Raw genomic sequence first — 21,526 nt, forward strand, 5'->3', positions numbered from 1 at the left:
ATACTGGGTAGGTCCTTTTATTAGACCAACTAAATAGTTGGAAAAGTTGTTCTTTGCAAGCTTTGAAGCATGAACACCCTTCTTCAGGCATATATAGTCTGCTGGTATATATGCCTGAAGGGTTTGTGCCTGAAAGCTTGCAAAGAATAATTTTTCCAACTTTGCTGGTCAAATAAAAGATATCACATTTACCCAAAAACCTTGTCTGCCTATATCCTTGGATCAACACAGCTACAGCCAACAACCCTGGGCATTATCCTCTCCAACGCTGCTTTACTCCCATGGATGTATTTGGTAGCCGTGTCAGCCCAAGATAAAAAGAAATGCAAAACTCTTCAACCCAAGGTTCAGAGACGATGCCTTTTATTAGACCAACAAAAAAAATTGCAAAATAAATTATCTTTTGCTGTAAGCTTTTGGGCACAGACTTCCACCTTCAACTTCCTCTGTGCAAAAATGAAGTTTATTTTCTGCCTGTGGGACTCTGTGCCATCTTTAATTTTTCCTGAGCCCAAAGAAGGGTGCATGCACCTGAAAGCTGCAGAAAAAGATAATTGATCTAATACAAGGTATCATCTCTGAACCAAGATTTCCAGAGTTTTGCATTGCTTTACTCTCATGGCATCACATCCCATCACTTCAACACAAATCATTTCATGTGGCTGGGGTGCTTCCGTCATGGGGGCCCTGCCACTAGGTGACCTGCCTTAGGATCCCACAACTGGTGGGCAGGGGGCCTCCAAGGGCTGGACATGGGCTGAACCCCAGGGATTCCTAGGGACAAACCTCGGGGGTGCATTTTGGCCCCCTGGCTAGGCTCTCCAGGTACCCCTGGGGGCAGCCCCTGCGTGGGAAGAACTCCAGCAGCACCCCTCATTTTCTTCACCCTGTGGTCCCTAGCCCCAGGAAGCACTCAGCAGGCGCACCTGCACCTACACGGCCCGCCTCTGCGCGCACCGTGCATAAGCCCAACCACGCCCTTTTCCCAAACCAGCGACGAATGTAAACTGGGACACATTCGCGCATGCGCACAGACTGCCAAACTCCTGCACCCCTTCCGCCTTTGCTTCCCCTTTTCTTCTTCTTCTTCCCGTTACGTCCTCCCCTTTAATATAATTTCTGTCGTCGGCCTTCTTGCCTTCCCCCTTAACTCCCCGCTCCTCCTCCGCCCGGAAGCGGTAATGCAGAGCTAGTGATCCAGGAAGCGGATGAACGCGCGGAGCCTCGCTCCTGGCTCCGGCGCGGGGCTGCGGACCCAGAGCGGGCGGGGGTGGGGGGAGGGGCAGCGAGCGAGGAGCTGACTGGGCGGGGTGGAACCCCGGAGTGGAACAGCCCTTTCCAGCGCGCGCGGGGGCGGGGGGAGGTGAGGTGAGGTGAAAAGGAGAGCGGACGGTTGGTCGGGACCGGGTGGCCGGGACGGTTCCATGGCGCGGCGCAGGGGAGGGAGCCGGGGCTGAGGACCCCGCCTGCCCATGGACTCCGCCGCGGCGGCGGCCGCCGAGGAGGAGGAGGGCGCCGAGAAGCCGCCGGTGATTTACACCATGGAGAACAAGCCTATCGTCACCTGTGAGTCGGTGCTCCCCTCCTTCCCCGCAAGGCAGGCGTTGGTGCGGGCGGGGGGACTGCGTGGCCAGGTCTGCAATATGAAATGATTGCATTGGAAGCTCTGAATGATCTTTTTTTTGCCGAAAAGCTGTCAGACGCTGAAGAAATAAGCAATTAATGATGCAAATAAGCCTGGGACTAATTCTGCAAATAAGTCTACATCTTTCTGACTTCATATTGCTCACCATAAGTTTGCAGCCAGGGAGTGAGTGACAGCTGGGCCCTCAAAGTGGCAGTGTTTCTTTATTTCGGGGCAGGCGCCGGCCCCCAGCCCCAACATTGGTTAAGGCTCCCCGAGGGCGACTGGCTTGGGTTTTGTGTAGGCTGTGAATTGATGTGCTGCCTCAAGCGATAGTATGTTTTGAATGCTTCTCAGATTATTATTTATTGTGCAAGGGTTGAAACTATTCTACAACTACTATAATTATCATATATCTGGCCATGCTGCCCAGCGCTGACTTTGTGGGGGGGAGGTAGTTTTATCCTGTGATAGCTGTCTCATGTGTGTGGCCACTTTTAGGCTGCTGGGCAACAAATTGTGTGCTGAGTTGGCCAGTGTCAGCGTTGATGGCATGATTTTGCTGGTGGATGGTGCCTAGTGCTGTTAAGTTTGTCCTGCGTTTGACAAGGGAGTTGTGGGGTAAGCGCTTGCGCTTTAGCTGTATGGCCACTCCGCGTATTGTGGGATTGAGGGGTGAGTGAAAAGGGAGGTTCTTCACTCAGGGGACCTCTGGTGATGGCACATTTGCCGATGAGTGAGTTGAGAGAAGTTGCATGCCCCTCAAGGCTGGTCTGTATGAACATTGTGCGATTTGAGGAGTGAGATGTAGGGTAAGTGCTTAGCCCATGTGGCTGCTCTTAAGTTTATTGCATAAGGCTGGACCACTAAGGTGGTTTTCCTAGTCACACACAGGGATAACTGTTTTTCTGGCATGGGGTAGTACCTGTGGAAGTAATGTCTAGTTCATTGCCCTGGCTTTATGTTCACTTCATGGATATGGAAGACTCCTCCCTAGCTTGCCCCTGGGACCTTGTGGCTGAGGGCAAGCGAAACTTGCGGGCATCCAAAATCTATGCCTTGGGCCCGCACATAAGATTCCTGCCAAAGGATTTGGAAACATCTGAAGCCCCACGTGGGGTGGAGGATGTTTGCTGGTAGTAGGGCCACTTACGGTTCTTGACTGACTCACATATTTGGAATTGATTTGGCCGATTTGGATCGGAACACGAAAAATTCTCTTTTTGATTGTATGAGACTGGTGCCCAAGACGAGGGAGCTTGGCTGTTGCCAGCAGAGCAAGGGGAAGTGATTATCCTGCTCTATTTTGCACTGGTGAGGCCACTTCTAGAGTACTGTGTCCAGGTTTGGGCTCCTAACGGCAGAAAGGATATGGACAAGTTTGAGAGAGTCCAGCAGAGGGCAAATGAAAGTGGCTCAGGGACCAGGGCACATGATTTATGAGGCGAGGCTGAGGGAACTGGACTTATTTAGTCTGCAGAGGAGAAGACTGAGAGGGGATTTAATAGTAATTGTCAACTTCTTGAAGGGAGGTTACAAGTTGAATGGAGCCACTGTTCTCAGTGGTGGCAAATGACAGAACAAGGAGCAACGGTCTCAAGTTGTGGCAAGGAAATTAGAAATTAGCAAGGGAAGTTAGAAATTAGGAAAAAATTTCTCACTAGGAGGATAGTAAAACACTGGAATAGGTTACCCAGAGAGGTGGTGGAATCTCTGTCTTTGGAGGCTTCTAAGTCGCGACTAGACAAAGCTTTAATTGGGATGATCTAATTGGGGCTGGTCCTGGTTTGAGCAAGGGGTTGGACTTGGTGACCTCCTGAGGTCCCTTCCAACTCTACCTTTCATAAGAGTCTGTGAACTGTGTGATAAGTCCTTTGCATATATGACTGGTCTACATTTCTTGTACGATTCACTGATGGATTGAGATAATCCAGGATACCTGGGATCTTGAGCATATATTGACAATATTTCATAGAAGCAGGATGTTGGCTGCAGTGGTTCCCCAGCTTTACCTGTGGCAGGTTGGGGTGTTAAGCCTGTACATCAGGGTGGATGGTAGTTTTACGTTCAGTTTAGATGATGGATTGTATAGAATGGTTTGGCTAGAGCTGATTCTACCTCAGGCAGTGGGCTGGACTCAGTGACCTCTGGAGGTCCTTTATAGCCTTGCTTCTCTGTGATTCTTGGTACTTTGCACATACGGATGTTCTGAATCCAGCATGCAATTCACCAGCAAATTGTGTACTGTTAATTATCTGTAGCAGAGGCCTGAAAGGTCTGGAGGCTCCTGCTCAGCTTCTTGGGTGTATTATTTTTAAACTGACCCTAATGTTTAAGGGACTACTTTTTTATTTAGCTTCCTTCTCTCCCACTTGGACAAAATTGATACAGACCTTTCAGCTGAGTTACCCTGATACACAGAGCACCCCCAGAAGGCCTCTAATACTTTCTCAGTGAATGCCCTGGGGTGGGGGGGGCGGTGTTTGGCTAAACTGTTTCATAGAGCCTGTTTGTTATTAGATGGGTCTGTCAAGTCCAAGGCAAGCAGGCTTGCTTATAGCCTCTGCCAGGCCCAAGTTGCTATTGGCATGAGAATTGGCCCATTCACTTTCATAAAAGTCTGTCGGCTCTAGCACTTCAAATGCTTTAATTGTCCATGCTGTGTTCAGTTGCAAGTCATCTGCAAATGCAAACCCCCGCCCCCCCCTCCAACCCCAAGTCCTTGGAGCACACACTGTTTTTTCTTAACAAAGCAAGACTTACATCTTTGTGATGGCTACATTTCACTGTTTCATAAAGTGTGTCTGTCTTCACAGGCCTATCTGATATCTAGAGAAGACTCTGACCTATAATTCTGAAAAGGGTTACCCAGGTATTCCTGGAGTTGCATGGATTTTTTCCAGAACATTTACACTAGGCTGTGCTTGTTCATTTATCTCTCTCTTGTAGTTTTGTGGTGTTTGACATAAGTCAAGCTGAAATCAGTGGAATGTGGGATCATCAGTTTCTACCTACATCACCTCCTGTCTAAAAGTGGAGTGAAACTGACTTTAAGTTAGGAAATACCTGCATATCCTGAAAGTTTAAAAAAAAACCCCCAAATTGTGCGCACACACTCTGTCCCTCACTCCTTCATTGTACGCACACACGCATGCATACATTAAGGCTGGGAAAGCTGGGCTTACAGACTTTCTAGTTTTTGCCAAGGTTTGGTAATAGTGAAAAGTGTGCGTGTGTTTCTAGCTGAAATATTTTTAGCTTGATCCCCATTCCAAAATATCTTTGCTTGTCTGTCAAGTTTGATGAAATTGTTTCAACCATTTTTAGTTGAAAGAATAATTTTAAAATATTTTTGAATACATTTTGTAGTCGAAACCTTCTGGTCTTCAAAATACCAAACTTGGCATTCTGTCAGATCTTGTCTGTGTTCAGTCATTTAGTATTAACAATGAACTCTTTTTACAAAGCAAAAGTGAACATCATGCTTGTAAAAAGTGTTTTGGGTTACAGCTGTGAAGTCTCACCTATCTAGATGTGACATGAACCACAGCCAGGTTACCTTGCCATATCTTGTACATGCCTCAACTCAGAACAGGTGCAGCTGCTTTTGAGACTATCAAAATGTTTGATTATTGTAGTGCTTTTTGTGAGTTGGACCAGTGTGAGTTGGACTGAGACAGTAATTCATTCTACACTGATTACCAGACAGCTCTGGCTGGCGATGACTTTTGGTCATTACTACCCTGAGCTGGCAAAGATGCTTCTCCCAACTTGTCCCAGCTCCCATTTTATTTTATTTTCTTAAATAGTGAGATATACTTTGATTCTGAATCCTGACTTCTAGGGGTGCACTGATAGAGATTTTTGGGGCCGATACCGGTATGCTTCCTTAAAAATTGGATATCAGCCAATACCAATTTGATTTCCAAAACAGTGTGGAGAGCTGCCTCCAGCTGGTAAGTCCATTGTGGTGGAAGGGGAGGGGGAGGGAAGGGGCATGCAGGTGGCAAATCAACCCTCCCCCCTCTCCCTGCAATGAGGGAGGAGGCAGGTGCTGCCCAGCTGGGGTGGGAGGGATTGTTCTGCCCCCCCCGTCCTTCCCCTTCCACCACAACAGACTTACCAACTGGAGGCAGCTCTCCACATTTTTGGGCTGTGTTCCTTGCTGCCTGCATGCTGTGCTGCAGCTGCACGCATGCATGGGCATTATTGGCCAAATTATCTGCCCCGTTGGGCTGATTTTCTGATGCAGTCAATTTTCTTTATATCAGTACTGATCTGATATTGGACCAGTGTATTGGTGCATCTCTACTTGGACTGAGAAGTCAGTAGAAAGTCTCTAGAGGCCAGAGTCTTTCAAACAGGTGAAAGGAGCTTAGGAGTTAGGGTATACATTGTGGGTATGTATACTTGAGAGGTCTTAGTTGCAAGACTAGTGGTAGCTAGTGGGACTCTAGAAAGAATCCTGCAAAATCTATGACTAGATGAGTTTGGAAAATGCTTTTTGAGATCCTAACTCATCAGGGGCCTTTTTAATATCTCTAAAATGTTAACCTCTGTGACCACTGGTTTTGGTACTGACAAGAAACTAGATCCATCACTAAATCAAATCCAGTGCTTTCATTAGCAGAGATTTCTCTTTACCTGTTTTCTCTGGTCCTGTTAGCCAGTCACACTGAGTCTTTAAAAGTACAGTGTCAAAAACTTAATTTGGGGTAAAAGGATTTTTCAGGAGCTCTATGTACAACTTCATAAAGATACTTGCATTTGAGCCATAGCATTACATACATAAATATCTCTGATCTGATGAGGTCATGGTAACCATGACAATAATGCCTGAATGGTTTATGACCTTGTCACACTACTCGTGTTTTGTATAGCTTATCTGTTTCCTATGAACTGTTTTGTACTAAATGTTACGTGCCATGAAGGAATATCCTTGTGGCTGGGAGAGAGACTGAATTGCACTTTTTTTTTAAATTTCAAGACTTAATTAGGAGCAGGATTGTGATACTAGAACACATTCAGCAAATACTTTAGCTGGAGAAATTCAGCTTTGTATAGTCCTGTTTTGTTCTAAAACATGAAAATTATCTTGGGACGTTTTCATGACTGGAATTAAGATTTTCCCTGCTGAACAGTAGGCTCTCTTTTGGACACTTTCCTCCTGTGTTCTGCCTCACTTGATTTAGTAAACACTTACCATGAAATAGCTCCTCCTGCCTTCGGAAATATTTTTCTGCACTGAAAAAATGTATTGAGCAGTTAATGATTTAATAAGTGCTGGAGGACCATCTCTTTTCTAAGTGAAGCTTGGTTTTCTCGCACTCACTTCTGACAACGTCTCTCAAAATTTTAAATGCGAATTTGGTGCCTCATGATGAAATTACTGAAAATCTGATGATTGTCTTTGATAAGTAGCTCCTGTTTTAAAGCAGAAATGAATAATTTGATTATAATTTCATAACCTGTCACTGTAATTCCTAGTTAGTTTGACCAGCTTGTCTGAATAGAGATTCCCCAGGTGTTCATGTACCTAGCACATCTGATTGTTTTTATGATAAGACGGAGTGCTCTGATATGGCTTAGCTCTGTAGTTGACTTGTAGTGAAGTTACTGCTGTTATCCATGTTATTCATAAAAGTGCTTTGTTTGACAGTGTCCTTTCAGTGAATCTTCTAGTTTACCTCTTATATCCTTGGGGCTTGCCTACACTTTTAGGAAACCATCCCTATGAAAGGAATACCTCCATTAATGGTGTGTTGGCAAATTCCCTGGTAGCTTGTTCTCCAGTAATTGCTCTTATCATGAGGCATTTTAATTTTTCCTGTCATAAGTTAGCCCATTAAGTTTGTGGTATTTTCACAGACATTACTTGATCCCAATAGACTTAGTAACTGCACAAGTCTCCTCTCAGCAGAAGAAACAGGCTTATGCCAGCTTCCTTTTATCCTTGTGGCTGCCAAGGAAGCACTATAAGGCAGAAGTGGGCAAAATGCGGCCAGCTGGGCCATTCTATCTGGCCTGCGGGGCCCCTAAAAAATTTAGAAAATTAATATTTATCTGCCCCTGGCTGCCTGTCATGCGCCCCTCGATGGCTTGCCAAAACTCAGTAAGTGGCCCTCCGCCCGAAATAATTGCCCGCCCCTGGCATGAGGAGTATTAGCACCATCACTGCAAGTGCAGGGCTGAGGATGGAAGAAGTTTATGCAGAAGATGGGAGAAAGATTAAGAGAAACAAATTAAGTTAAGGGAGAGGAAGGAGAAAAGATGTCTGATGAAAGAATTCAGAAGTAGCTGCTAGAAGAAATATGAGCAGACCAAGAAAGAGGAGACAGAAAAATGAATAAGAGCTGTTGGTCTGCATATCTAGGATGGAAATATGCACTTGTAGTCAAGCACTGTACTGGGACAGGAGGGGTCTAGCACATATCCCATCAATATTGTAGTATATAATACCAATTAGTGTTAGAATGGCAAGATGTACAGAAAAAGGGTGTGCAACCCCAATTACAAGTGTGCAGGAGAAAGAGTCTGATTACTTTTTGGTGGATCATATTGCTAGATTCTTTGGTAGTTTAAAATGATTTTCAGTGTAACAAGACTTTTGCAGTAAAATGCAGTATAAATGTGGGTCTCCTCTCCCTAAATGCGACTATATCTGTGTTAGCTGATTACTACTGTCTAGCCAACATTGCCATTTTGTACTTTTGCATTTTATTACTCCTTTCTGTGACAGTTGCTAACATGAACCAAAGCAAATATTTTACATGTTTTTTAGCATACCTGCTGGCTCCAAGTGTATCTGTTTACAATCTGAAAACTGCCTGAGATCAGGAAAAAAGCTTTCAGATTGTCCAGTGGTCGCTTGAAAAGAGATTCTCACACTTGAATTAAGTACACTGTTATGCTAGGGTTATAAAGCTTTATACAAAACATTTAAATTACTTTGGTATAAACAGATCGACACGGTTAATGTAAACAGAAGTACTGCTGCTCTACTATAGTTCCCTTTTTCGTTGTGTGTGTTTTTAACTACCATGGAGAGAGAGCTTTTTTTTTTTAAAGTTATGCTGGTCCATAGTATTTGTATTGTGGTTGGGCAAAACCCTTTTGAAGCTGGTGAGCTCAACAACCCCACTTCATTCAAGATAACTTTAATAAGCAGTTACTAGAACAGGCAGCTGAAACAGTACAGATTATTGTCCTAAATGGAGGCTACATACAAGGCTTGTGCAGAAGTTGAGCCATCTGGTCTTTGAAGGGTTTTCCCTGAAGCATGAAAGCAAATTCGTGTAGTGCCTATACACTGCTTGGAGCTGTATGCATGAGAGAAGGGACTGGAATATGGAAGGTAGCAGAGGCCCCAGAGATGGGCTTGTAGTGGAAGTGTGGGGAAAGCTGATAGAGCCTTTGGGTGAAGGACTGGCTGAAAAGAGACTTGGCGTTCTGAACAAGGAGCGGCTCCTGTTTGATTCCTACTGTGTTTAGGGAAACAGGACTCTTACACACACACCATTCTTTGTAAATACATGGAATTGCAATTAAGAGACCAGACCCTTATCATCAGTTTGTTTTCTCTTTATAAAAAATAACCCATAAGACTTCAAATACTAGCTAACTGCTTTGGTGAAAAAGGTTAACTACTATGATGCCAGTAGAAAATTAATGCTAACTTGTTAAAGCATTTTCAGAAAAAATAACTTCTAACCTCAATGGCTTCTAGTTTTCCTGGTGTATTATTATGATAACAGAGCATTACAAATAATAAAGGATTATTAGTTTGTCTTCTGCCTAGCATATTTGTTTGCAGACTAGTAGGGAGGTGCTTGTATTCTTCAGTGTCATTTACAAATATTAACTACATTTTGCTTCAGAATGTGTGGTTTATATTTGTTGGCTCAGGTGAGTATATTGTGAATGACTTGGTATTTCATACACTTGAGTGTTTTCACTTACAAAAAAAGTTTGTATATTTTTTACATATTAACTTTCTTTCCCTACCATATTTACTCCTAAATACAAGCACAATTTTTCCCCCCAATCAGCATGGGAGTAAAAAAGCCTCTTATCTGATACTTGCATACAAAGAGACCTCATTAAATACGCTGTCTATCATTAAACTGCCACCAAAAGCATTCTGTCCTCAGTAATGGAAACCAACTCTGAAGCTGATTAAATGTAACCAACATTGAGCATAACTATTAAAATGCTCCTCCCCCCCAACCCCCCCCAACCCCAACAAAACAACAACAACCCCCCCAAAACCAAACAAACGCGGATATTCCCTCATTGGGGAACTGGCATCCAGAGGGCCAGAGCCAGCCCTGGCACCCTTTCTTTGGTGCCAGAAAATGTTAATGCTCAAGATGACAAAGTTTGAGGCACAAAGAAATACAGGAAACACAAGCAGGTGTGCTATGTAGTAGAGCAGGGGTGGGCAAAATGCAGCCTGTGGGCCGGATGTGGCCCGGCCCGGCAGGCTGTTCTGTCCGGCCCGTGGGGACCCTAAAAATTTAGAAAGTTAATATTTATCTGCCCTGGGCTGCCTGTCATGCGGCCCTCAATGGTTTGCCAAAACTCAGTAAGCGGCCCTCCACCCAAAATAATTGCCTGCCCCTGTAGTAGAGGATAGGAGTAGGGGTATGGATGTAACTAAGTTATATAAAATATGCAGCCACCTAAGCCTGGGAGTGAGAAGGGGAGAAAGGGGACATGATGCTTAGACAGTGAAGAACTGACAGAAGACCCTGCACAACAACACTGCATTTGAGTAGGGAAATGGTTCCTAAAGCACACAGAGTTAAAATTGACATTTAATTGTATCCCAAAAGGCCAAGATTCTGCATGGGAATCCACTACAAGGATAGGTTAGTGCAACCCATCTGAGTAATGTGCATGGTAGTGTCCATTGCTTGCAGTCCCTCTCAGCACTGTCTCTTTTCAAGACATGGTCAGCCACTACACTGAATAGATTTGGACTTCCTCTTCACTCCCACAGCTGAGCTGTACCTTTCTTTCCCATTTCTAGTGATTCCTATTTTTTCATCAGCTTTGTCTGGCAGACATCCCCAAATTGGGCCCCAAACAGTTCTCCCAGAATCCCTCTGTCGCTTCCCGTCTCTGCCTGTCATGTATGATTAGTGTAACGCTGCTTTTCATGAGGTGGAACTGGCCCAGGTAGCCTAGCACTTAATCTGCATATATCTGAAGTATCTGTATCTGGAAAATATACGCACATGCTAAGCTGTGGGGTCACCATGGCTTGAAAGACTTTTGATTCTAGTGGTGCCCAGCCCAATGAACTATGTAGTCAATCATAAGCCTTTTTTTGACTTTGGACTAATGTGCATAGCTTGTACTTACCTAGCAGAGGAGATGCCATGATCACCACCACAGTGTATGGTAGTATTGGTCCAGGTGGTTTTGCTGTACCTGGAAAGGGAAAACCCTTCCTGACCTGTAATGGCTTTGTATAGTTGAGGGTAGAGACTTGTCCATTGCACTGCAGGCAGGCACCCCTTTGAGAGTCTACTATGGCTTCCCAATGGGAAGATATTGGCTGCATACTTTTTCCTGGAAATGGTGGTTTTCCCCTTAATTTGCTCCTTTGACCCTTTTGGCTAAGTGCAAGTGAGACTCGAGGGGCATCTGAACCCCAAGATTTCCGGGCTTGAGGCTTGCACATAGGATGCCTGCCATAGTTTTGCTGAAGAGTCTGGGAGGTAGGATACTTGCACCTGAGTGACTGAGTGCTGTGTTCAGTGGGTGGGATTTGGAACTGATTTGACTCATTTGTACCTATGTATAAGTAGGTACAAAAGTGTTGCTTAAAAGTATGTTTATGAAGTACCTCTGCTAAAATGTGCAGCAGTGTCAAAAAAAAGTAAAAGACACAAATTCTAGCTCAACTAAGTCTCTGGGTACCTGTAGTAATCTGCCTATATACAAATTTGCCTATATTCAGATGACTACAGGTATGTTTTCAAATTTGCTCTTTACTTCCATGTGCTCAGGGAGAGTAGGGTCTGTTAGTAAAGAGGGGGGAAGAGTTTTGTGGGAAGAAGCTCAAGGGGCAGAGGTCAAGGGGGCTACCTGACCCCTCAGATTTATTTTCCCTGCTGTAGTAGTAGGAGAAGGACAAATTCCAGGCAAACCTCCAATAATTAGATTCTGTACCTAGAAAATTTATCAAATCTATAATTTGATAGTTGGGGAGTTGTAGTCAAATAAACAAGGTAGCTTGCAGAAACTTCAAATTTCAATTTCTATGGGCTTTGGAAGGTGTTCTCACAGTTTTTATTAGAGAATTAATAATTTACAAGCATCTTGTGAGAGAGTCATATGTGTCTTCTTACCTTCAGATTAAAATCTTGTAAAATATACTTTGCCTTATTTGAGGTGACTTTCATGTAGTGTAATCTCGTTAAGATCACAAAGCAATTTATGAGAAGTAGATGAATATCCGGTTCTTCCAGGTAAGGAAATTGCATTGTACGTGGAGCCAGAGGAGGGTTTAAAGTTAGGGTTTCTGGCTTCCAGTATCCTGCTCTTAGACTATGTTTCCTCCTGTCCTAAATAGAAAAGGTACTTTGTGGATATAGAAACCTTTAGAAGATGGACCTGGTCCCTCATAATATGCGTACTTTACATTTTACATATATTTCAAACAAGCATTATCCTGTGAATTGTTAATAGGAAACAATATCTTATTCCATTTCTCTTTGCTCTCCTTCTCTCTTCTCTTCTGGCATTAATGTTGTTTGTAGAATAGTTTTATAGTGTTCCTCACCATGTCTGAATATGTGCATCTTTAGTGACTTAGTCTGACATGTGCTAGTTGTTATTATTAAGTAAATGGCATGGCTATAACAAAAAATTATTTGCAATAAAAGCATTATTTTGCCATTCACCTATATTAATTGTTGCAGCTGAATTGATAACAAGGGATCTTTCTGAGAATGTTCTTAGTTTTCTGTAGTACTGATTGGTTAAACACATTGCTATTGCAATATAAATGGTGTTAAACACTATTTCAAACTATAGAATCTAAAGTCTAGTCCAATGGCTTGAGGCACCCCTCCATAACTTTTATGAATTGTGGCACCCAATTTTAAGAAATTATTTGCATATTACAATGCCTTCTTTCTTGCAGAGGGGCCAGTCACTAGGAGTGTGGGATCCTCCAGGCAGGGATGAGCTTGAGCCTGCACTTACCTGCCTAGTGTATCTGCGTATCTTCTCATACCTTTGGGTGCCCTTCCAAAGAGCAGATGGCACCCTAGTTAAGACTGGCTGGTCTAATTCAATGGTTTTCACGTTGGGTTATGTGATAGGTCATCAGGCTTTCGACAAAGAGTTTGGAGGTAATTGATGGGGGGGGCAGGCTAGGAGTTGCTGTGCTGCCATTGCTGGGTTGGGTCACCTGGCTCTGTCTGCATCAATCTTCAGGACAGGGCTAGGGGTTCCTGGCAGAAGTGATATGAAAGGGTTCTGTGATTTTTAGAAAGTTTGAAAACCGCTCATCTAGTCTGTAGTCAGTATGTTTTACTTGCTGGGCAGTTTCTGTTAGGCATACACTTCTAAGGCATGGCATTTTTTTTTTTTTTTAAATGCCCAAAATATTTCAAAACTTTCTTAACGGGGGGGAAAAATCCCTCTTTTGAAGATGGATTTTTATTTTCTATTTTAGGGTTTAATTCTCTTAAATTATTCTAAGTCTTACTTGTTTGCATACTGCTTTGAAAATACAAAGATAAAAAGGCACTAGGTGTTAAAGTATTAAAAGTGATCATAGGGGGTTTGTCACACAACTTGAAAGGATAAAAAGTTGACTTGTCATAGAGACCTTCCTTCTGCAAACTTCTAGTAAATCAGCTAAGCCTTATGTGTGGATTCACTGACTTCCCGGCATCAGTTTTAAGCCTAAGGTTTGAAAATGACCAAAAAATACTGAGACAAATCATTGATTTATATTTATAACAATCTAGTGTCCTTCCAAAAAGCAGCTCCTGATGGTTTTCCCCCCCCCATATAAATGAAAAATCTGAGGTCAGAGGAAAAAAATCAGTTTAGGAAGGGAAAACTTATGCATTAGTTTAGTCTGGTGTAGGGTTTTTTCTTCTTATTGGTGTCAGAGTTCCTTACAAAATAACAGTTTGTTGATATATGGTTTCCTGTCCTTTCCCAATGAGATGACAACTAGCTTTGTTTATTCATACATTTTATTTATTTTACTGAGAATAGAGACAGAACCTGCTTTTGAGTGTGAAAGTTCATGATCATGAGGCTCCCACCCTCAGAGTAGGATAAGCCTGGGCTGGCTGAATTTCGGTTTTTTTGCATCCCAGTTCTTTACGTGTGAAAGGCAGACTTGTTTCCCAAGGAAGTTTTGACACCACTCTAAAGCTGTGACAGTTACTCAGGAGAAAAGTTTTCTGGAGAGGTAGGCTAAGTAGTGATTAAGACACTAAGATAGGACTTGGAGGACAATCAAGATAGTTTTCTGCTGTACCAAAGACTCCCTTAGGATGTCCTTAGGAAAGTCATTTGCCCTTTCTCTGTCTTAGTTCCCAAACATAAAATGGTGATAGTACCTCCCTGCCTCAGGAGAGCTATAAGAGTAAATGTTAGACTCAGGAGCATTCACATCCTACGGTTGAACTATTCAAGACTACCTTGTTTCTAAAAAATAGTCTAATTAAGGCAGCAGTCCTCTGAAATGGTACTTTAGTCGAGTGTCAGCCTTTGGTGGCCAGCTTTGTCAGTAAAGGTAGTTGGTCACTTAAATTCCCCTGTGCCTGGAAGTGCTGTGGTGTAGAGTTCCCAGAACAACATCTAAATTGCCCCTTTACTAGTCTCCAGCAGAAGTGGTGTGCTTGTGTGAGATTAGCATAGCTAGGGATTGACTATCCCATCTTGCCAGAACAGCATAGGAGGGAGGAGGCAATTGGAGCTAAAGGGTATCACGCATCAGTGCTCAGCAGCAACCCATGGTCCACAGGCCACATCCAGCCCCTAAGGAGACAGTAAAATGCAGACTGGATCTCAGGCTTGGTTACAAATGGTACCCTGATCCCCTGTTGTAGCCTAATGGCTGGATCTGGGCTATATTACTTGTTCTGCAGTTTGCTAATGGCTGGCTAATCCCTTTGCTGCTGATTCCTGAGAAGGGCTCTGCAGTCCCTGATCTAGCCTTGTGCAGAAGGCTGCTTTCTTCCCACCACACAGGAGCCTTAGTTTATTGACTTCAACTTTTCTTACCACAGTTGAAGCTGGGAGGGAGGGGGTATCACACAGCCTCTGCGCTAAGTAGGAACAACTTGGGTACAGCTGTAGACCGCTTCAGGTTGACCTAGGGTGGGGTGGGCAAAATGGCAGATCTGACCAGTGTCTGGACTCCATTTCTCAGTAGCCCTGTGCACATGTGGCTCCTGGCTGGTCTCCATGGTGACCCTGGGAGCAGCAGGGCCATGATATTGTAGGGCTGCAGAACCACAGCTCTGCCTTGGCCCCATGCTGTTGCAGCCCGGCACTCCCAGGGTTTCTGTGGAGACCATCCAGGAGCTGTGTGGACAGGGCATGCAGCTGGTGGGGGAGCTGTTCTGGGACCCAGATCTTGGAGTCATGATGGCACAGAGCTGTGGCAGAGCTGTGATCTGCTCCCTGCATGCCCCTGCCTACAGAACCTGCACTCGTTGCAGGAATGTGTGAATAGCAGATTGCAGCTGTCCCTGGCCCCAACCCCATGCCGTCACCACCCCAATATCCTGGGGTCTCCCATGCACCACCCACCTGTCTCACTGCTGACTGTGGCTCCGTCCCAGCCACCTGGTGGCATACCCTACCTGCATAGGTACTGCCCCCAGAAGTGGGTGTAGGGTGGATGGGTCAGGGTGCCTGAGCACTGGGGCTAGATCTGGCAGTGGCAGCCAGAAGAGACTGCAGAGGCTGCTGGGAAATTAGTTTGCTGGGCCCGTAGGCTGGACTTTGCCTACCCCTGACGTAGGGTTTGCAGGTAGTGCTAAAAGGCGACAAGATCCCTGGGGCCGGAAGGATAGCTACTGATCATTGCATCACCTCCAAGCTGTAGATAGAAGACAACTGTGGGTTGGTTTGCCAACTTCGTGTTAGTTCATCCTTGTTCCCCAAGCATACATTGGGACAACATGCATAAGGCAAAAATAATAGATGTGTGCTGCACATTGGATTATTTTTCTGAGACTGAAGTTAGAGCATCATCCTGGGGTTAGGTTTACGGTTAGGCACTCCACTATAAAGATATGTCCTGCAGTTGAGCCTTTCCACTCTTCTGTAATGGGTCTTGCAGCCAACTCTGCAATCTTGTGTGTGAGCCTGCTAGATTCTTATTTTCAAGTGAACTATATTGGTGACCTGGTTTGGGCCATGGTCTCCATTCTGAGGCCTTGATATGCCTTGATTGTGTGTTTGATTTGTAAACTGGTTTGTCTTGATGCACATCTGCATTCCCTTTTGATGAATGCCAGAGGGCTATTGAAGTCTTAAACCAGTTGGTGAGAAGAAGTTTGCCAAACCTCCAATTCCTTGAAGTTTGTGTGTTCTGGGGGTGTCCCTGGTTGGTCATTTTCTCTGAATTAACATTTCCTAGTTTTGCTACTGCTTGCAGGACTTAGAGTGAACAGGTGCTATGCCAAGTGAGAGACTAGCCTATATTTTCTAAAATATAGTGCTGTCTGGAGAGAGGTTTTTAGAGAGAGAGAGTATAGATGAGTTAGTATATACTAAATGCTTCAGGGACCTAGGAAAGAGTTTTTCTAATCCAGGGCTAGTGGGTTATCAGTTCTGCCATTATAAAGTCCAACCAAGTGGGGAAGAAACCCTCCAGTTATGATCTTAGTTTCTGTTTAGTCAAGTATAAGGGATAAAGCAAAAATATACTTTCTTCTAGTGCTGTTTTAAGTTCTGAAACAGAACGAATTCTTCATTTTGGTTCTCTTTTGTTCTTCTGGAACTGAGTAAAGACTCACAGAAAGAAAAAGAACTTCTCTTGCCAGGAGGCAGCCTGTGGGTGTTCCTTTAGTCCTGAGGAGGGGTCCATAACGACTCCCATGTTCACAGTCCTCCTCCGCTTTCGTCTTCCACAGCTTATTGATTTCAGAGCTACAGAAAACTTCTGTGATGGCTTGTGCTAAGACCTGAGACTGGGTATTCTATGCGATATGCTTGAGAGAAGCAAAATTAGGGATTTCTCCATTTTGCTTTTCAGGATTACTCTTTCAGCTTTGTTTTAAATCTTGGGACAACTTTTTACTGTAGTACTACAGGGCAGATAGTTCTCTACCTGTTACATCTGGCCTTTGTACAGGGCTCCTCTACACATACATGGAGCCTGCTCCGGCACATTAGAAATCCAGCATGTCAGAGCAGACTCAATCGTCAGTTTCCATGTGGAAATTGACACTCTCTGGCAGTCTTCTGTGTCACCTGTATAAGCAGAGCAGCACAGCGCGTCTCCTCACTGCAGAAATGGCAGTGGGGTGCTTTGAAATAAAACACATTCAATTAGCTTTAGTTCAGAGTGCCCCACCACCATATTTTTCAGCCCGGCATGCACTGCACCACTGCATGTGACACAAGTGCTTTTAATTAGCATGGCTTGCTAATTGAAGCACCTAACTCCATGGTCCCACAGCATGTGGAAAAATGCCATGTCTGTCTTAATGCTTTCTATTTTTGTAAATTTACTCCTATCAGTCCTGGTTATTTGGTTTACATACAGGGTCTCTGACCCACTAGGCAAGTATTCTGCAGGTGCTGTTTCCAAAGTAACCTTCAATGGTGTTTAATGGGAGTTGGACATAAGTAGCTGACTAACAGGAGCCTCTGGCCAAAGGCAGTCTGGAATATTTATACTCCCTTGAGTAATTATATTGCATGGTAGCTGCATTTTGTTTCCCAAAGAGGAAGCAGATGTTTCACAGAAAAAAAGATGCTTTTTTTATAGGTTTCATAGATATTAGGGCTGGAACGGACCTTGGAAGATTGAGTCCAGCCCCCTGCCCCAAAGGTAGGAAGTCAGCTAGGGTCAAAAGATCCCAGCAAGGTAAGTGTCCAAATTCTTCTTAAAGGAGTCCAGAGTAGGTGCTTGTACCACCTCTGGATGGAGTCTGTTCCAGGCGTTGGGGACTCAGACCGTAAAGAAGTTTTTCCTTATGTCCAGTATAAAATAGTCTTGGAGGAGTATGTGACTATTGCATCTTTGGGGTACTCTGAACAGGCGTTCCCCCAGATCCTGATGCACACCCCAGTGTACCTGCACTTTTCCAGACTGAAGAGTCCCATGACTCTCAGCCTCCCTTCATAAGGCCTATTTTCTTGTCCTCTGATCATGCGCGTGGCTCTCCTGTGTACTCTCTCAAGCTTCTCTACATCCTTTTTGAATTGTGGAGGTCAGAAATGGATGCAGTACTCCAGTTCTGGCCTCCCTAAGACTGAGTACAGCGGGAGGATAACATCCTGCGATCTACTTGAGAAGCATCTATGAATGCAAGCCAGAGTTTAGTTTGCTTTACCAGCTGCAACATTGCATCGGTGGCTCATGTTCATCTTGTGGTCAATGATTTACTTTCCTTTCATGCTTACTCTTTTTGCCCTGGTCATAAAAAGGCTGTCTTACTATTTCTTTTTCATTTATTCACTCTAATTTTACTGTGGAAGTAGTATCGCCACTTACAGCATTTGTCTTTATAAAGTTGAGTCTAGGTCCTTTTTTTTTTTTTCCTTCTTCCCTGCAGTCAATCCTTCAGTTTTGCTAAGGTTTTCTAAAATTGTAGCTATTGTGTTTCATTGGCACTTGGTATGAAAGGTTTCTAGATTTTAGGTAACTTAAGTCTGCTGACAAAATTTTAAGCAACTTGAATTGCTGTAAGTGGCATATACCACTAAACACCTTAAGCTGTTATTACTATTATTAAAGGGATAAGAATAAACCTTTATGTCAGGTAGCCCAAGTGAAAAGTGATATCTTGGTCTCTGATTAAAATCCAGTTTAGGTTGGTAAACCACCAGATACCTGCATATTTGGAATGATTTTTACTTAACCCACCAACTTGGGTAGGATTTAAATTGAAGGCCAATAAGATAAAGGCACTGTAGAGCTGTAGCTTGTCTGAACATTGACTGTCAGGAGAAAAGTGGTGCAAAATGTTGGCATTCATAGCTAGAAGTTTGTGCTGGTTATCAAAAGTTAAAGTCTAATTTTATGAGTCCAAGTCTTCAGTGCCTTTAGCAGAAAAACATTCCTTGCCATCTCAAAGTATATCAAGTTACTCAAAATTGTAGGCTACTCTTGAAAATGTGCACCTGGCTTCCAACCTGCAAAATTAATTCTAATGAAGGCATTACATTTATTCGTATCTGACTTGAAACCTAGTAAATTTCCTTGGGAAGAGTATAGATTAGAGGTACTGGTGCAGGCCCTCTTTATGAAAAGAGTGTTTTTTTTTTTTTTTAAGCTCGTCATACAGATGGTACAATAACAGTCTGTTTATAACTTGATATAAGGTCCTTTTGAACTTCCTAAACACCTGATGCAATTGATGGATCAAGAAAGTGAAAGACATAAATGATGTCTGTTCATCCCAAACAAAATTCTTGCAAACAAAAGGTTGAATTATAACACTGGGATTTGCTTCTCTATACTTTTCTGCCTCTTCCCCTTGGGAGCAAAGTACATGCTGCCATCCCTATCTCCTTTGTAAAGATCCCTTTTTGGAAGTCAAATGAGAAGTCTGACTCTTAAGAGGTGCTTTTGTGAAGAGGCTTTATGGTTGGCACAAGGGAGCAAATTAATGTTTCTGATGTTCTAGTATAGCAGTGGCCAACCCGTGGCATGTGCCACAAGTGGCATGGAAATATATCGCTGTGCTGCATAGAGTCTTACCGGGAGGAAGAGAAGTTGCTGTTGGAGGTTCCTTAAGAACAGCAGTGGGTCTCATCTCACTTAATATTTTCATGAATATCTTGGATAAGTTTGGTGATGAAGGTTTGGTAATGGGATTTTCTGATAATTGTTTGGATGCAGGAATCAATACAGAGGAGAACTAGAATGTTGTACCAGCAGAGTTAATTGTCTTTGGGCCTGACATAATAGAAATGGGGGAAATTTAATTGTAAAAAGTGCAAGGTACCAATAACAAGAAATTCTATTATAAATGGAATGATTTATCAGTTAAGAATAAAAGAAGAGAAAGATCTGGGTGTTCTAGTTGTTTTGTCAGATTACTGAGCTAGCAATGTGGTGTAGCTGTGATAAGGACAGATGCAGTCTTGTGATTTATTAGGTGAGGTATTTTCATTAGAGAAATGGATATATTAAAAGAGTTGTACAATGTACTGGTAAGTCCTCACCTGGAGCACCGTGTGTAATTCTGGTCACTTGCTCAGGAAAGATGGACTCACACTTTTGTTTAGTTTAGCAAAGTGAAAATTGAGAAGGGGATATGATTGCTGTCTATAACTACATCCGGAAACTGAATGCTAGGGAAGGAGAAGATCCTCTTTAGGAAAAAAAACAATTGGTGTAAGAACAAATGAGTATGTATGAACCATTCATAAATTTATTAAAAGGTACAAAGCCTCATTCAGAGTGAGGTTCTGGAACAGACTTGCAATAAAAGTACTGGGAGACAACCCCCTAATAAGTTCCAGGATGGGTCTTGATTGTTTTAGGAAATGGATAATATGATATGGTTGCCCGCAAGACTAGCCAGCCAGACTTAATGATTTTTGTGCTCAATGCTGGAACTTTCAGGTGTCTGTGGTAGGAAGCAATGTGTAATGTATTCAGGGTTTTTATATCACTACCCAAAAGAAGTTTGGAGGGCTTCTTCCCTGCCCCGCTCCTTGTTAATTCATGGAACTTGAACTATTCTTAGTCTTAGTTTACCATTCTGTTAATCAGGCACCAGGATGTAGTATCTTTCTATAGATAATTATGCTTTGCATGTAGGTTGTTCTCTCCCAGAGTTTAACTCATCTAGATGTGTGATAAATTAATCCACAATGCAGTTAACATTAAGGGTGATCATTTTATAGAAAATCCTATTAACTGCAGCCTAAGTGGGCTGTAGTAGGGGTTGGCAAGCTTTTAAAATCACTGGGCCATGTAAGTGAAACTGCCTCCAAAGGTGGGCCACTATGTTCACCTGGCTGCTGCTTCCGAGTTCCCTCAGCCACCAGCCAGTCCTGACGTATGTGACTGGCTGCTGAATTGCCAGTGATGTCTCAGCTTTGTGGGCTGGATAAAATTGCTTGCTTTGCTGTCTGGATCCAACCCATGAGCTGTAGGTTGCCAACCTGTAGGTCTGTAGGGTTTAGTGCATCACTTTGCAATTCAGGAAGAGCAGGGTGACGGTGAAAAGTGAATAGCAAAATCCCTGCTTTTAGTTAAATAACTACAGATCTGAGATTAGATTACTGATTATAGTCTGTTCCAGGTTATTTTAGGAACCCATACTATAACTGAGTAAGTGTGTCAAAGAAGGTGAATATTTTGCTGACAAAACCGTTGCACTCCTGTGACACAGAATTAGTCATCTTTGTCTATTTGGCAAAAAGTGGTGTTGTGTGCTATCTTTAACTAACAAGTTTTCCTGAAACCCCACATTGCCAGAAGTTTTAGTCCTAGTTGAAATAGATCAAAGTAATTGAAAGATCAATGAGCTAGATAATTTTGATAAAATTGCAATTATATGCTTAAGTATTTATAGAAGAATAAGCATCATGCCTTCCCCACCCCCTCTGCTTTTTCCTACTTCGTCTGAGTATGACCATTTTAGGTTAGGAAAGTCCTTTATGTCTAGGTATGGCTGAACTTTATAAATTATTTAAAAGAATCCCTATTTTCTATGTCACAGTTGA

The 21,526-nt window shown here is 43.3% G+C and overlaps 1 protein-coding gene across 2 annotated transcripts in view; it reads left to right on the forward strand.

Annotated features, from left to right (window-relative positions):
• Positions 1–1,296: 1,296 nt before the first annotated feature.
• Positions 1,297–21,526, forward strand: part of TRAPPC10 (trafficking protein particle complex subunit 10) — an 87,674-nt gene continuing 67,444 nt past the window's right edge. Inside the window, exon 1 of one of the 2 annotated variants that reach the window (XM_090061666.1) lies at positions 1,297–1,566. In XM_090061666.1, the coding sequence (XP_089917792.1) occupies positions 1,473–1,566 (94 nt within the window). In that variant the 5' untranslated portion in view covers positions 1,297–1,472. The remainder of the gene's footprint in view (positions 1,567–21,526) is intronic. The other variant, XM_090061672.1, reaches the window with a different exon arrangement.

This window comes from Crocodylus siamensis, chromosome 1 (genome assembly GCF_052110815.1).
Source record: "Crocodylus siamensis isolate JL-2025a chromosome 1, ASM5211081v1, whole genome shotgun sequence".
Taxonomy (NCBI): domain Eukaryota; kingdom Metazoa; phylum Chordata; order Crocodylia; family Crocodylidae; genus Crocodylus; species Crocodylus siamensis.